Source organism: Lepisosteus oculatus, chromosome 4 (assembly GCF_040954835.1).
Source record: "Lepisosteus oculatus isolate fLepOcu1 chromosome 4, fLepOcu1.hap2, whole genome shotgun sequence".
NCBI lineage: Eukaryota > Metazoa > Chordata > Actinopteri > Semionotiformes > Lepisosteidae > Lepisosteus > Lepisosteus oculatus.
The window spans coordinates 49,936,505-49,954,868 of NC_090699.1; the positions used below are offsets into that span (position 1 = coordinate 49,936,505).

Here is an 18,364-nt window from a genome sequence, read left to right on the forward strand (position 1 = left end):
TTGTCCTTTTACCATTACTATTATCGCTTAGCCCTGGACATGAGCACATGACTTCTATCTCGTAACATCTTGTAAAACTGCAGTCGTTTTTATTACATTGAGAGGAAAGAAAAGAGTGGTTTGCTTTTGTGTGACATAAGAACAGGTGACCGATGAGAGGCAAGAGAGGAAGTGAAGCAGAGCTTCCAAAAGGGAGCTTGGTTTGATTTGAATAACCCACTTGTGCTCTGTACAAATAAAGAACAGCTTCAGTTTGGTTAACTCCCTGTCTGACTGCTTTTGTGTACTTAGACTCCACCTGTTTTGAAAATACCCCCCCCCCCCGATCACAACAGGAATGAAGCCATTTATTTTTAAATACCATACAGGGATTCATTGTACAGTAGCTTAACAATACTTAATTGGCCATTTTTATTTATTTGGTAGAAATCATGGCATTAGAGTGCATTTGTTTTTTTCTCTTTGGAAGAACACTTTATGAAGTAGGCTTCACATTTGCTTATTCTGTGAGCATGAAACCTTCCACCCTTCATTCCTCCATCTGGCTTTTCTCTGTATTTAACCACTGTATACAAAATATGTTTGATTTTCAAACACATTGTAACATCAGCTTCTACACTTCTTAGACTGGAGATACTCATCGTGGACACACAATGCCCTGGGAACACAAATGTGAAATTGTCTCTACCTCAAATATGAAATAAATGAAAAGAATAGATTAATTTAACTGGCAAGGCATGTAAAGTATCAGTATTATTCTGCCAACCCATTTTTTCAAACAGGAAAAAGACTGTGTACAGAATTGCCTGTGTAATTCTGCAAACCATACCTTAAAAATCAGCTCAGGGCTGGTAGCTGCCACTTCTTCAATGTCCATACCACCCTGCGGGCTTCCCACCATAACTGGCCCATTACAACTTCTGTCCATCAGGATTGCAAAATACGTTTCCCTTGAAATATCCAAGGCTTCTGCCACCATCACCTGCACATTGAAGGACACTTTGAGCTTGCCACAGATTTACAAATTTCTGCAGAATGGTAAAACAGAATATGAAAAGGCCTTGACTAAGCAGCCTGGTAAGTGTACATTACTGTTTCTTGCTCTACAACATATAGATCTATAAAACAGAAAAAAAACTCATAATGCCTCCCAAAAGAACAATAAATGGAAATTAAAAGCTGTTTTATTTCCTGTGTTGATGGGATCCAGCACATTTTGTTCTTTTTTTTCTGCGCCAGGAGGAGTAAAGCAAGGAGTGCCTAGGAAGACAAAGGCTGCTGCATGAGAAAATAAAGCTCAAATAAATGCACAACAACTTGCTTGTTCAAACAAACTCTGACACTAAAACTCCAAATAATGCTTGATAATGCTTGGTCTTTCAAAGCTCTGCTGGAGAGGTCCCTGCAGTTACTTTGCTAAAATCCCTTTATCTACACAGAATTATGAAGAAAACAATACTGGGAGTTGGAAGATAAACACATAAGAATAATTACATATAAATGCAATCTAGATTGTAAAATAATACTAGACAAAAAGAAAACTGATATTATGGTAAATCTAGAGGGATGTGTCATACCATTGAGATACGAGATAACCCGACTAAAAAGAAGAACTCCACATTAAGCAAGTAATCAATTAATAATGAATTATTCCAATGAAACTCAAGACACCCAAAAGGTAAAAATCAATCTGCATGTGATCTGTAACAACTACATATAATGACTAGAGTAGTGACTGCCTGTGACATTAACCAGATCCCACAGCTGCTCTGATATTTCCCCAGGAGACCTTTATTTTAAACGAGAAACTGTGACATTAAGGGGTTTCTTTAAAAAGTTGTGTCAGTTGTGTCATAAGGAAAAGGAATGCAGAGAAAGGGTAATTAAACAATGGAAATGAACAGATTCCTTGATGGGAAGCTCCAGGCCATATTACATAAGGGACAAACTCTGTAAGAGTGGCAACTCACGAGGGATTTATTATCTGAAAATCTTTTTTCCCCTATGAACATGGAAATATAAATACTTATTTACATCACTGAAAATCTCAGTGGAAATGGTTGTATACCGATAAAACAATTTGCAGACATGAACATGTGCTTTAGCACTGAATAGCAAAAGCACCAAACATGTAATAAACCACACCTCATAAAGACGGCATGTCAACACTCATCAAAACATTGAAACTCTCTTTTTTCAATTTTCAAGAGTGAAAAGGGAATTAAAAATCAAGAAGCCAGTGCCTGTACAATCATTTATGCACATGAAATCCATTATTAAACTGTCATTCATATATAATGCTGCTTGCCTCAAATCCAATGCCCACAATCCCCTCTTTACCGTTTTCACTTTAACACCTTCCTTTGGAGTCTGCTTGGTGGTTAGATTAAAGCCTAGCATCTGATTTGCCAGCTCAGCAACAACTGAAGGGCTGTAGAGACAGAAGGAGTGTTCAGTAAGATAAGCTTTTTATTTCTGTATCAAAATTCCACACCGTAGAAGCCAAAATGTGGTGCTAGTTTACTCGCTTTTGAAAGTCCTTTTTAGTAACATTTTTTGACAATTCAGATGAAAAGCACAACAATGAGCCACAGTTCCTTTAACAACAAAATAATGTAAGTTATTGTCTTTCTACCCTATTATGTAAAGATTAAGGATAATGGCTGCAAGGTGCATGTTTACATTCAGATTGACAAAAACAACAGCTTCAATAATAAAAAAGCAGACCTACAATGTTAGCTCAGAATTCTGTATTTTTGTTAAGTTCTGTTAAGTTCAATACTTTATTGCCATAATAACGAGTTGCATGGAATTTAGTTTTATGAGCTCCTAGAATTTAAAGACATACCATATAAATATCCTACAAAAGAAAGCACCCACCCAACACATCTTCACATAGCATTCTCAACACACACCAGTAATAAAATAAATAACAGTGAGAGACAGAATAACACTGAGCCGTGCAAAAATTTCAAAATTAAAGTGCAGAGTTTATGCATCTCACAGCCTCAGGGTAGGTGCTGTGTTCACCGTCTTCTGTTAACATGAAGTGAAGTTTTATTGTCAAGGTAATGTCCTTACAAAAAGGCATATCAATATAATCTCCATTATGCCTGTGTGAACACTGGTAACACAGTTCCATACACTTACCTGGGATTTTAACAATTCTTTTCACCAGAAATATTCATTCCCTTTGGGCAGCTAAATGCTAAACATAGTAAATTAAGCCTCTAGTTTTGCATTATTCTGAAAGACTGTGGGAGAAGACATACCATGCTGATATCCAACTCTGTGTAGGGAAGAAAAACTTTCACTATGTTTTTCACTAAACTTTTTTCCCCCCCACTTTCACTAAGTTCAGTGCTTTTTCAAAAAATTTTTTTTAGGATGACATTGATGCATGAGGTGTTATTATGCCATTAATCACGCTTTGCATTGAATTTGGAACTGTAGCATTTTGCAAATTCTACAGATGAGCTTTTGCTTTCCTTTCCTCCTCTCTCAGCTGCAGCTGAAGCTGAAATGTTGAGTTATACGTTACTTACTCTTTAGTTAAGTGTACACCTCCTTTCAGCCCACTGTTGAATACCCCTTTTCCTCGTCCACCTGCAAGGATTTGGGCCTTTAAAACAATTTCTTTAGCTTCTAAAAGGGAAGGAAAAAAAAGAGAAAATTAAGACATGTAGTTTGAATGACAAGTGATTCTCCAGTAAGTGCATCATCACCGAAATCACTGTTACATATCCTTCCTTTTTCAAATGTCACTTAACTCATGAGTTCAGCCTCCATTAGTTCCACAACCCTTGACAATAAGTTTTGATCAGCGGTACTTTCCACATTGATTACCCCTCAGAGGCCTTCAAATTCTTAAGAGTTCAGTTTCCATGTCCTGCTTGGACTAATTATAGTCAAATTCATAAAGAAGGAAAAACCATTTTAACGTACAGTACTTGCAATGAACCCTATAGATATTATTGTTATTGGTTATTGTTGGTTCAGATGTTTTTTTCCCCAGTAGTAATCCTCCTGTAGAAGGTTTTTATTTTGAAAAATATTTTGGTGTTGCAACTAAGGTCGTAAACATGCAAAGGGAAAGACTGTATCTTGCCATTTAATCATGCATTTCATAACAGACATTTACTAGATGTCCACAAGCCTACCTTGAAATGCATGGATAGATGATATACTTATAAAGGTAGGAAAATAATTATTAAAACCATGATTGTTCAAAAATGTAGCGTGACCTAAAATAGTCATATCTTAATGTACAACAACACTGGTTGTCAGACAAAGTATCAGGAAGTGCCATACTGCCACAAGGTCTATGTGAGTATAGGCAGTGTTATTATTGTAGAATCTTAAATATGTCATGAAAACTGTAGTTTCTGGGAAATAAAGCACACATGACAACAGCAAAAAAAGTTTAGTAACAAAGGGTACTCCTACTGAGAGTTTTCAGCCCAACTTTGCAATTCACTTGCTGCTGTATACAAGACCGAGGGGGGATCACAAAACTGGTAAAATTGGCAATAGTAGTGGCTGAGGATAGGAAGACTACCCAAAGTGATGCCAAGTTCCTTGGAGTGAATTCTCAGCTTGACAGGCAGTGACCTAGAAGAGATATGGTGAATAACCTTGCGGCACACGTGCAGCTGTTCTTCAAGAACAGACAGAGACACAGACACATTAGTGCAAAATGGTCTCAGTGGGTGTGTAGCTGCCTGGAAGTCTTTACTAAGGCTGAAGCAAAGGTTTCCACACACCAACTACATCTGCATCTTATACTACGTCAAATAATACCATATTTTGTATTTAATTAAAAAAAGACACATTAATTTATGATGTGCAATTTGCATTACGTACCCATTACTGTCTCTGCTTCCAGAGGTATTTTCAATACTGTGATGATAATATATTTGAATTTGCTTTTGGTTATTTGTTTTTAGCTTGCTTTTTCTGGTGAGGGTCGTGATGCGTTTGATTTCTGATCATTTAAAATAGTGCAGAACATTCTGATCGGAAAGTCAGATTCCTCTTTTTATTACAATGGTGCCAAACTTTACTCTCATCACCGGATCAAACCAAAAAGTTTGGAATAAAACAGAAGTTTTTTCGAAATCCATCAGGGGCTGTAAGCAAAAATGGCTGCAGCAAGAAGATGGTTTAAAAATAAAGCTTGTTAAAGCCAAAAATAAAACATATTGGAGGAAAATTAAAATAAGTACAAGCTGGGCACTGAAAACGTCCTCCGGGCATGTACAGCTGAGGCAGGGGAAAGCACAGGAATGACTTAAGAAAAAAGGCAAAGTAAGCTAATGAAAACTATTTTGCAAGACAATTTTAGACAAACTGTTCTGCAGCATAAAGAACTGAGTGCAAGGCTCAGCAAGATGACAGCCTGTCAGCTCAACATCCCCATTCAGAGTGCCAGGTGGAGCCGAGGACGCATCATTGAAAGGGGCATGAGAAAAAGCAAACACTTTTACATCAACGTGAAACAACACCTCACACCTTCACCATTCAAGAAAAGGAAGGGGATGAAGATTCAGATGCTCAAGCTTCAGTAGGCAATCAAATGTTGCAATACAAGGGATATAGCATAGGATAAGAATGGATAAGGAAAGAATGATTTATGCATCATGATCATCATTTACTTAGCAATGGCTCTTACCAAGAACAACCTACACGAAAATCTTTATTTTAAGGGCAAGCACAAAAGAAACAACAGATATTAATAAAATGAATTGAAAGAAATTAGAACTAGGCAAGCACAGATGGAAACAGACACTGCTACATGACAATGAGGGAATCTTGCTGGTACATATTTAATTGACAGGAATTAACAACTGATCTTGCAATGACTATCTGTGGTCCATGTTAATTTTGTACTGTTTGTACAGTTTTAGCACTTGTGGTCCAATGATTGTTTTTTTTATTTTCAAGGTAGTGAGTAGAAGAGAGAAGTGTTTTTCTATAAATAATGCTACAGCACAAGATATCACACCCTTAACTCAGTTGCCCTACATGAGATGCGGTACTCTAGAGAAATCTATCCTGCAATGTAAAGGAAAAGTTTTATCACTCATACAATTCATAAAACAAAGAAATTAGATTTTCCAGTAACTGGACTGCATTTTTCCAAAGTGATTTTGTTTGACATAGAAAAAAGGGGAGGAAAATGGTCTGTAATTTACTTTTAGAAATAAGATTTAAGAGCCTGGAGGAATTTGTCTATTCCATCTTCTGACAAACTCAAATTAAATCATTTACAATATATCCACAAAATAAATTTTGTACTTAAAAAACAAAGTGCAGCCTACCTCAAAGAAAGATAAAAGGTTAATATTTTTTGCTGGTTGTAGCCAGGAGAGAAAAATTAATCATTTGTTCCAGAGTAGAATTATACAACTCTCTAAGCGATGACATTTGCACATAAGTCTTTTCCCAATGAGAGTAGCTGCTTACTCCCACCTTCTTGAGGAACTTCACAAAATAAGAAAAAATACCCTTGCTTTCTAAAATCTATAGCCCATGATTACACAGTTGTTAAACTGTTTGGAATTCATACAACTGAGTGAAAAATAAGTCCCAATGTGATGTGATGAAACTGGAAACAAGAACGGGAGTTAATGGGATGCCATTAACAGTGTCAACATTTTCACACAGGCACCAAGAAGCTAGAAGTTCATCTGCTGCAAAAATGCAAGCCCAAGCTCAGCCAAAAGGCAGTTTCAGGGACTGTCTTGCACTGCTTGAAATTAAGATTTAAACACATCAATTATTAACTAATGCACTAGTGTTATAATTCTCATAACAAAGCAGTATTTTCGGAGATTAGTGCAAACCGCAATGCATGGGAAAAGAAGCATTAAATGCAGGTAAAAACATGTTTGCAGTACACTGTCTGGTTTACAAAGGCACTAAAACAAAAAACTACGGAATCTGCAGATGTGGATTGATTCAGTGAAAAACTGTGCTATAGGTATTCCAGTAAAGGGCAGTTTCAGATTGTATCAGAATAGATGGGACTCTGAATGCTGCCAAACAAAATTTATTTCATCGTGTTAGCCATCAGGAAGATGGCTGAGAGGTCTGAATTTTATCTTCTGAGATGAAAATGATATGAAACAGCACATCCAGAATAGGGAAAAAAAAAGAAAAGACCTGAAGACAGAAAAGAGCTGACAATTCTGTCACTTACAAATGGCAAAGACTTCAAAAACCATTAAGTGTGTATAGGATCTTATTGTCAGGGCAATACACCAGTGAAACTGTGGGTTTTCTTCTGGAAAGCATTACTGGTCTGGAAGTTCACGCTGCAAATTAATTAGAAAATAATTTAAAAAATAATTTTAGCATCACAATCAATTTACAGTTCTACAATATGTAACAGTATTTAACTGTAATTTACTGTAATTGCAAATAAATGTATAGTAAATACTGTTGCACTACATATGTTAAAGTCTTGTAGATGTGCTGAGAGTGAAGACAGTTACTTTATTATTATGCATCAGTATATGTTCAGAATCTAACTATCCAGCTAAGTATTTGAAGCTGGTTTCCTGGAGTGTTTTTAAGAAAAAGCTGGACAAAACTTGGATCAACAAGCTCCTGGCAACCAACCAAAAAAAAGTCTTCTTTCTCAACCTCTTTCACACAATGAAAGTTTTAAATTATGTGACAACCTAAAACATTAAGCAAAAACACAAGCCTTATATGTAACACTGTACTTCATCACAATTATTAATACAAAATACAAGGGGTTTAGCAAATCATTTTTCTTCCTAACAGAACCATCCATTAATCTTATTTATGATGGCAACAGTCATTTTAAAGTTTTTACTGAAGCTTCAGGAGTTCATCTGATTACTTTTGCTTTTCATATCAGTTTTTTAAAAAAATCTGAAATAATGTTGCCAGGGGTTACAGATGATGGAGTTCATGTTGTCTGGTATTTAATTAAGAAATAAACCATCACACCGTGGGAGTATATAAAGGAACAAGGTAGGCTCCAAGCAAATCAAGGCAAATACAGGCTATGGGGGAAGTAGATCATTTCCCTTGTGCAAACAGTTCAAAGTCTGTGTGCAGTTTCTAAACAAAGCACATGCATTTCAAATCCATGATCCCTGATATATTGTGTATGTGTATACTCAAGACAAATATATTGACTTCATAATAACATGTTCCTGATAATAAATTAATAATACAGCACACTTTTTGTGCAGATCTTCTGGAGGATCATACCTACGGTTTTCTGTTGTGTTACTGTGAGGCTGAGTTCAAAAAAATCTCATTCATTTCAACACCTGTACAGATCTGACACTTGCACATCCAAAACATAAATAAAATGATTCCTGCCTCACCAATTTTTTTTTTGCAAGCATGTAAGGAACTTATTACAGGGGGAAATAATTTGCATAAAGATGTCCTTGAAACATAGCAAAGTAAACAAGTCTCATTACGACACATTTAAAGGGACAAAATGACAGACAATCATAAGAATATTTCCACGTCTGAAACAACAGAAGAGTCCACAATGGACGCAGCCCAATTAGAACCGCCGGGATGGATAGCAATTACAGTAACACAGAAATCTTGGATGATGGGATGATCTCCTCCAATAATAATAGTGAGAGAGGGATCTTGGCAGAATTTTTTCTCCACCAATAACAGTTATAGGGAGACAGGGATCTAGAATGAAAACATTCTTTTTTCCTCAAGACAAACATGCTAGAAGTTGTTTTCTATGCATTATTTGTACAAAACATTTCTTTTAACCTCTGGGCTTTCTGTTGCCATTTGTAAGCACCCTTTTCTGAAGCTGGTTTCACAACATTTAGAAACAGTTAACTTTTCAAAAAAGAGTTATTTCTGTAGTACAAGGACAAGGCAAAGGCCTGCTGCTCATTCCCATTTTGACAAGAGGAAAGATTACCTGCTTCTACAGAGCACGCAGTTCAAAGATGGAAACAAAAACACTGACTGGAGGAGAATGGTATAAAAGCATTACACCAGATACACAGCCTAAACTATTACTGTAGAAATTGACATTTCAGGCTAATATAAATCCAGTCAGGACAGTCATCTAAAAGATGAAACTTGACAAAAATACTCTTCTTAGGAGTACCAAATTACTTCTAACTAAAAAAATTACAAATGTGGGAGTGCAGCGGAAATGAATACTAGAACTACTGCACACCAAACCAGGTCTCAGCTGTTACATAGCAATGTTCTACATTTCTGAAAGCTTGATTTCTTTAAAGGGTGTGTTCTGTATTTAAAATCATGCAGGGATCACTCCAACATTTATTCATAGAGCTCAAAATTGAAGTGATAAAGTGTTTGACGAGCACTTCATAACTTGGCAAAGAGACCCCAAATGAATGAAATGCCTTGGAATGGAGCAGGGTTGATGTCTTTCATGAAATAGCTTGCTGTGAACTCATATCCAACAGAATTGAGAAGTGCATATTACTATGCAGCCTTTTTTAAAGTAACTCATTTGCTAGCAAAATGAAACATAATTAAAAGTATGAAATAGGCCCCTGCACTCCAGGTTTCAAACATTTCTGCAATGCATACGATGAGGACATGCTGACAAAAATCTAACGGAGCATACAAACATTTTTGAGCATTTCCATTTCTTCGCATACATCATCAAGCAATGCAATTATAAGACAGTTTCATTCCTTATTTGACTCAGGGAGAAGGCTTTGTTTGTGGTTATACTCATAACAGGCTAGACAGTCTGATCGGCACTTTATTTTAAACCTGTAACTGAGGAGAAAACTGTGAAGCCAGGCTTATATCCGTTCTTTCAATAACATATGCTGTAAAGTATGGAAATATCCTAAATCATAAGTCCTATGATTACAATTAATAACTGCTTAACACTCCAGCATTCCAGCAGTGTTACTGCTTCTGTTATAATACAATATTAAATGTTCAGATTGAGTACAAAAGGTAATAGCACATTTTATAAATTTCATTACACATTTACAAATTTGTCTTAAGTTTCATAGGAACAGTAAAAATGATAATTTTACTGTTATCATTAAATGATAATGATAACAGTAAAAATGGATAAATACAAATTTCAGACAAAAATCACATATACAATGTATATAACACACAAGCTAATAAATAACCATGTTAATTGTTATTACCTTTTAACCAAAACAACTACAGCATGTTCTTTATCAAATCTGGATTAGGGATGTAATTTATTCTGAAAAACATACACTGAATATTAAATAGATTAAAATGCTTTTCAAAATAAACTGCATTTTAATTCATCGATGGATTCTAGGACTGTTACACTTGACTAAAATGTGAATTTTATAACAGAAAAAAAACAAATAATAAAGTATAATGTCAACATAAAACTTAAAACAGATTACCAAACTACAGCATATTTTAATATGTATTACAGAATATAATAACTGAAGAACAAATCCAAAAGCAGTTGAAACTAAGGCAAGAAAAAACAACACAGACTGCAAAGCAGTCATGAAGATGACAAAGAACCTGGAGAATTAGATTTCTTTTAAAGCAAAGCAATATAGTTTCATTTAACCAAATAACAGAAAATGATGCTCTTTCGGTGAAATTAGTTATAGGTACAGAGTAGATCTCCTGATCCAAATCAGTGTTACTTGTTAAAAAAATCAAGACAAAGAGCCTGCATGGTAAAGCATGAGGAACACAGTAAAGACAGGTGATGAATGTGTTCAACCTGCAGGCTGTATCTTTCATAAGGGGTGCACTGTAAGTCATTTTTTCCCCAAAGTTAAGGTTTCTGACAACTGGCAAAGAATACCCAACAGCTGTTGATTTATAACCCATCCCCAGGAAAGATGCATCTTATAGGACACTGAACCACAGGGCAACTGCCCCCAGCACCCCATCTCTTAAGTTAATGCTTTCTGCTGGTAACCTCCACAGTCTTTTCATGGGGTTTCTATTAGTGACAAGTACTACAAGCAAAGACAACGACAGAGGAAAACCTTCTTAACAGAAAAGCCAGTTTTGTACATGCAGATAATTACATGCAATTCAGCTTTAGTCAAAAAAGCTTAATAATTCAATTAGGTAACCCCCAGTTTTATCATCCCTTTAGAACATTCTAAATATAAATTAGTCCAGCCTTCTGTAATGTCTGTGCTACACACCTGAGGGCTGCCAACCTTGTTTTATTGACAGCTAACCTATAGTTCCAAACAATTAATTCCCTTAATTCTATTCTTTGGCAATGTAAGTTTAGAGCTTAGTATAGCTGCACCTTGTTTAGATGCAGTTACAGTGTAAAATGGTATTAATATATTAACTAATTCCATTTGTTTATATCATTCTACATTCTGTATTTCTACATAGCTGCTACGGGATACTTTGTTTTATATGCGAGTTGCCTGTATAAAAGCACCACCAAATAAACTGTACAGGACTCACTACGTTTGGAAAAAACTGGGCAAATGCATGATTTGTACATGAATAGCTTGTGGTATGGAATGCTAGTTTGCCAATCTCATGCCCAGGTGGGAATGTAGAACATATCATTGTAACCTGTGAGGTGCACTTATGTAGCAGGATGTCTGAGTATAAAGGCACGTGCCAAATTTAACAGCATTGTGTTTCCCACAATTGTAGACAATTATAGCTTAAATTTTCCAACAAAGGTTCAGGTGGCTTGTGTAGGAACCTAATTTTGCCATACTGTATATTAACTGTTATCACTGTGCACTACCTAATTTTGAATGCTGTCTGAACAGTCCTTGGTCAGGATAAATTTTTGTAGCATGTCACTTTTCACCAAGCTGTTGGTGTGGTGACCCATACATACAGAAAGATTATCACAGGACCCTGGTAGCTGCAAATCAGAAGCAGCTCAGGTTGTACTGGAAATCTGCCAAGTTGGAAGTCAATTGTTGCTACAGTTCTGAAACTGTCTCTGCTACTTGGGAATTTATAATAATCATCATCATCAAAAAGAAAAAATATATAATTTAAACTATTTAAAAAAAAGGCAAAATAAAGAGCCACAATGTACTCAAGTGCGGCATTATAATTTGAGGTATTCCTGTTCACATGGGTATTTGGCTTTGTTTCGTATCTGTACAAAACAAGCAGAGCATTTTGGTGCTAGTGCTCTACAAATACATTCACTGCTTTAAAATTCTGATGATTCCGTTTGCTCTATTTGCAGCCCTACAAGTTGTGTGTCTTGCCCATGAGTTGGTTTGTCTGAGAGTCCACAACCCTTTTATCAACAGCAACACACTCCATAATCTGACAGCGAACATCAGAAACTTGATTTCTGTTAATGCAAGGCACCCTTCATCACTGAAAAAGGCTGCAGCTTCTAAGAGTTATCGGAAGCAGACTTGTCTACAAGGACTGTGGCAAAACCACATTTTATATTTTATTCGTGCTACAAAAAACGCATGTTCGATTAAAACAGCCACCGAAAGACACAAATGTAATGACGGCTCTGAAAATAATATTGCCTGGAACAACTGCAATTCAGAAATCTATGTTTGTTTATGTGTCATTTTACAAATTTTATTCCTACAATTAAGCAATGATAACAAGGACAGATCTGTGGATGATCCCCACTGCAGCATACCCAACCATAACCTCTGCAAATGCAAGAACTTAATATTTCATACAATTTCAGTTAATGCTCAGTTATATGTAACAGGCATGTGATTTACAGAAAAAAAGGGCTTGTGCCTGTAGAACCTGAAGTTCATTCTAAATTTAGGGAGAAAGACATCTCTTGTGCACAACATTTCAAGAACTGATAGAGAAGGATACATGTGTAAAAAAATAGCCATTGTTCCATATGCAGAAAAATCCTTGTGGCTGTAATGCAGGTGCAAGGATAATTTCTAAACACTTACTCGTGGTAAAATTAGAAAGTGACAGGATCTGCGCTCAGATCCAAAAACCTTCCCGAAAACCACCTGAGGATGCACTGTGTATGTGCGTCTTCTTGGATGTTCTCAGGCAAATGCTAATTTTAATAAATTACAGCTCATTTCAAACCTGCACTGTGACTTCTTGCATCTTCTACATTCTCTCCTCATTTTGGAGACCTCTAATAGCAGCCCCCAGATCCAGGGGGGCAATCCGGCAACATTACAATAAAGGAACAATTAATAGGTTTATTCCATGCTGAAAAAAAGAAGAGAGAAAACACAACGTTTCGGCCGTGGAGCCTTTTTTCAGGTGTGGCTGAAGAAACATTACAATAATTCGCATCGCAGTATTCACTTGGTCGCAAGGAAAATAAAAAAAAAACATTACATTGTGAATAACTGCATGGAAGACTGTCATGACCCATTAAACCTGTCGGCAAGTTAGATGGGTCGAATGGCCTTCTCTTATTTGTAACTGCTCTTATGTTCTAAAAACAAAGACGGCAAACAGGTTTGAGCCTAGTTTGGTGAAAGCACAGAGAAATAATATGTCATAGTACCATCTGTTCGAGTGGGTCATGAGGTACAAAAAAGGGCAGAATTTTAATCTGGAAAAAAACGGACACAAAGAGAAGGAAATGTGCAATGAGAATGGCATAATAACATCTGAAAACAGAATGAAACAGAAATGAACATAACCCACTCCCCTAACAGAAAGAAACTGAGCATGTGACTGCTCCCTTGTTCCCTGGGACTGACTCCAGGTAGGTGTTAGGCTTGAGGAGCAGCTCAAGGGGCTGATGACAGCCTTGTCTCCTGTTACTTCAAACTAGTGAGGCCAAGGAAAGATCTCACTTTAATGTGATGCTTTCTGTACATTATTTTTGAAAGCTAACACAACGGATTTTGTTCTGGTAGGATAAATATACAGTAAATATTTAAATTCTACCAGAAAAAAAACTAAAAAATCAATCTTATTAATGATGCTGTTCTTCATTTTACAATACAAAACAATGGTTGATAAGTAGCCCGGGCCGACAGTGTCATATCTAGGAGGGGGACTTATCAAATCCTCCTGTCACTTGTGATCTGACAGGTGATTCCTTGTTATGAATGTACAGCTGACTCGAGAAACAATCCACGGTAATGATTTCTCAGGAGAGAGAGTCTCACTGTGACTCTGTTCTGGAATAATTTTAAACCACACTTAGACCTCTCATTTTTAAGATATATTCTTACTCCCTGGTTGTCATGCTATTAATTATTAAACACAGCCACGAATAAAAAAGAATGGCATTTTTATTGTTCGGGACTAATTAACGAGTAAAAATTACAATACCTAAAAAGGCCACTGTGCATTTATAAAATCAATGCACAAAACAGCATCAAAAACTCATACTATGTTAAACTCAAGACCTCCCCTTCTCAGTGAAAAGCTTTTGAACAGCTTGATTAAAGAAAAAAAACATCATATTGATGGGAATGACAGTTATACCTGTAGGACTCTGGAAATGTAGGATAATTGGAAATGTACACTGCATCTATTGAACAAAATAGTAAGAGTAAGAATAGAACATTACAAAATAATAAACTGCAAACAATAAAGAAGACTTATAATTGATACTTTTTTAAACTGACTTATAAAACCAGTCTCTCATATTATCAACTGTGAATGCAGATTTTATCACAGTAGAAGGCATGAAAGGCAATATGGAGAGGAAACTCAAGCTTTAACTTCTTTTGAAAACTCAGCCATGACGGTTTTCTTATCTAATCCATTTTTAAGATGTAAGAGATAAAATGCATGTCTAGCTTTTACAAATTTAAACAAAATAGTACATATACTGTAGATTCTTATCATGAAGAATAACAGACTGAACACCCTAGTACTGGAAGTGCCATAATTAACAGCTTTTGCAAGTAAATAAGACTAGCAGAAAGCTATTAAAAAGTATTTTATAGTACAGGATAGAACACTATAATGGCCAACAGCCTCCTCCTGTATTAATGTCAGTAGGCATTAGTGTGCATTACTGCACTTAAATCAAATGCTAAGGTGTATTGCAAAACACACCTACTCATGCAATTTTATATCTGCTTAAGTTAAAGTGTCATTGGAGCTTTCACTGGAATGTATAATGCAAAATACCTTTCATTGTAATTCTTGTGTCACATAAACAGTCATTCAATGATTACAGAGTAAGTAACATATCAAGCAATGAGCCCAGAGTAAAATAGAGATAAACTGCTGTTTATCTTCTCCTAAGAACGGTCAAATGAAAAACCCATGTGACTATCAGGCAGGGCTGTCCAGCTGTCTTAACCTGAAGAGGTACTGTCTGCACATGCTGTATACTGACGGGAAAAGATATAATGGAACCATGAGACATGTCTATAATACAGAAAATGTGACTTGCATAAACCAATACAAAGCTATATTTGATCAGAGGGAATGGTTTTACAGATGATCTGTTGCTCTGTAATTTGCTTGCCAGCATCCAGCTACCTTTGAAAAGATCTCTTCTCTTTAAAAAGGTTACTTGAGAAATTGTAAGGAACCTTTCCCATCAGTGCAATGATAACTGCAGTGTAACATTCCTTATTTAGGGAAGTATGAGCATTACCCAGATTGTAATGTTAAACATTTTAAGAAAATAATTTCCATAGTAAAACATTGAAATGTGTGCTGCATCCTACAAATACAGAGCCCCAGAACAATTAGTCTGTAAATACACTTTCAAGGAGAAAGAAATACGGCTCTATTTTCTGTGCATTTCTCTTCCAAGATAAGACTCCACAAAATGTCATTTTAATGTGTTGTAAAAATTGAAAGAAAGCGAGTGTTTATGGCACATTCTCAGTGAAATAAATAAGGTCAGCATACAGATTGTACATTCCTCAAGTGCTGTGAAGAAGAATGAGACTCTGAAAGTATGTGTCCATCAGGTTCTGCACAGTATACTTTTATTATCTAATGTCAGTACTATAGCCAGGAATGTTCTATGGTACAATAGCCTAACATATTTCATATACACGTTTCTGTTTTAGCAATTTTCAAAATGTAACAGCCCTACATATGGGCGATAGTAAACTGTTTCATGAAACTATACTATACTTCAGATGGAATAGCAGTTTTCACATTTAAGTTAACTGTACTTGATTTCTTAAAAGACAAAAATGAAAATAATCAGTAATATGAATGTCGATTTTATCCTATTTCACACAATTGACATTATACAGGCAAAATATGAAACATAATATATATTATAGTTAGCATATAAAGTATATATTTTACATTAATAATGAAAGTTGTACACAGTAGTCAGTACCCTTATATAGACAGTATGTATGTAGCTGTTAAAGATAATGAAATGTCCTACTTATTATATGTACACACCTTTATTATACAATATGAAAAATTAAAATCTTTTGTCAATTTAATATTTTAAAAATCTATTGCTTAACATTTTTGTACTATAAAAAACAAATGATGGCATGAGCTGGAATTAGGTATAAATTGATTTATGGTTACTGGCTAGCTATGATTTCTAAATAATTTATAAGTTCCAGGTGTCAGGAGGAGGCCTAGCCAAGGCAAAAGGCAAGAGGTTATTGCACAGTGCCGAAGACCCCATAAAATTAAATTTAATTGAAGCATTTTAGAACTGCAGGTTGCTCTTAAAATTCAATCAATCGAGAAGCAAGCTATAACCCTTATTTCATCAGCCTTAACCCAGGTTACAATTAAACTTTATTAAAACACATGAAATGTAATTTTATTATCCAGACCTGAAATCCACTCTGCTTTTGTCCCACACCGCCCTTGAAGAGCACAGGAATGTCAGGAGAAGACATGCCTTGACTAGCAAAACACAGCACTTCTCAAAGCAATACATATCAAAACATTAAGTGACTTTTCGTTTTCTGCTCTGCAAATGAGTACGGAAATCTAGTTGGTTTTCTGAATCAAACCAGAATCATATCTTCATTGGCAGGGATGACAAGTTAGGAACAACAGCAATCAAATATCACCTGCAGCTCCTAGAAACCTCAGTATCTCTTGTTAAGAGTAGTCAGGATATTAAACTACCACAATGGGCTAAGCTGCATTAATACCTAAAAAGTACGACTGGTTCTGACTAATTGCTGCATCTAAAACAGCATCTACAGAACATCATCTGACTAATGCTGTTCTGTATTGCTATACAGAACAGCACTGAAACAGTATTAATTGCACGTGTGGCACACATAGAACATACAGGAAATATTAAAACACTGTCTGTAGAAATGTTGAAAAAAACTGTTTTCATTTCAAATAATTGCATCACCATGATCATGTGATGCGAGATGGTCATGGTCATGTACGAGAGTTATGAGAAAAATGTTTACTTACAGGAAAGTTAAATGTAATTTTGCTTTGTTTAAAAAGGTATGTGGATTAGATATCCCTTATCGTACTGTAACTGCATAACTTGTTAGGTAAAAAAGAACAGACTTAGACCACGATCAGCAAAGAAATGAGCATTAACAAGCAGAGAATTGATCCGATTCGGACTTTTAGAAGACACTTTCTCATTACAGCTGATCATTACTGGAAAAAATATGTAGATTAAAGGAAAAGGCAGGAAACCTCATCTCGCAATTACCTTGATCTTCACAGGTTCCTTTGTGTTTTAAGAGATAACTGGCAATTTAAATATTAAAAGCACAAATTTGGAAATAAAAAAAAAACCAAGAAACTTTTAATGGCAAATCATGTAGAATGGCAACTGGATGTTATGTGCCTATCAGATTAGAATGATGCTATTGTATCACAAATTTTAAAAACCACAGGGATGCAACAGGAATTTCATAAAAGACATTCAATTTATACGTGCTCTATCAAAGAGCCTTACATATAACATGAAAGACTCATTCAAAATTTATTCTGAGATCCTTATTCCTTAAATCTATTCAATGTTTTCTATTCAGTGAAAACATGGTAGTAAAAATATGAGCTTTTTTCTTTGATACTAGTTTAGCACAGAAGCCTATTTAATATTAATGCAAGTTGGAGCTTTTCATCACCTAGTTGGATGTTTCCTGTTGCTCAGTAACCACCTCTGATTTTTTAATAACATTTAATTTGTTTAAATTATAGATTCCCTATTTAAGCTATAATAGACATTCTGAGCCTAGAAGTATACACAGCACATACAGTGCTACTTCCTTTAAAAGTAAAATTAAAAAAATACATCTGTTGTGTTCTTTTTGATATCCTTGACTCCTTCCATTTACCTGGTTTGCAATTAAATTAAAACACTTTTCTAAGGTGTAGAGCAGTCCATTTTGTTGTCAAAACATATTTGACAAAGAATGGTTCTTTGTGTAGAATGAACAATTATGTGAGTCTTTTCTCAACAGTCAGTGGAAACATAAAAAAGATTTAACTTAACAAGAGCCAA

General features: G+C 35.5%; 1 protein-coding gene across 2 annotated transcripts in view; it reads right to left on the minus strand.

Moving 5' to 3' along the window:
• The window catches only part of suclg2 (succinate-CoA ligase GDP-forming subunit beta), a 112,792-nt gene that overhangs the window by 58,889 nt on the left and 35,539 nt on the right, over positions 1–18,364 (minus strand). For both annotated transcript variants that reach the window (XM_006630622.3, XM_015347284.2), the window contains exons 3-5: positions 3,546–3,645; positions 2,341–2,431; positions 830–982 (exon numbers count right to left, since the gene is read on the minus strand). In XM_006630622.3, the coding sequence (XP_006630685.3) occupies positions 830–982; positions 2,341–2,431; positions 3,546–3,645 (344 nt within the window). The remainder of the gene's footprint in view (positions 1–829; positions 983–2,340; positions 2,432–3,545; positions 3,646–18,364) is intronic.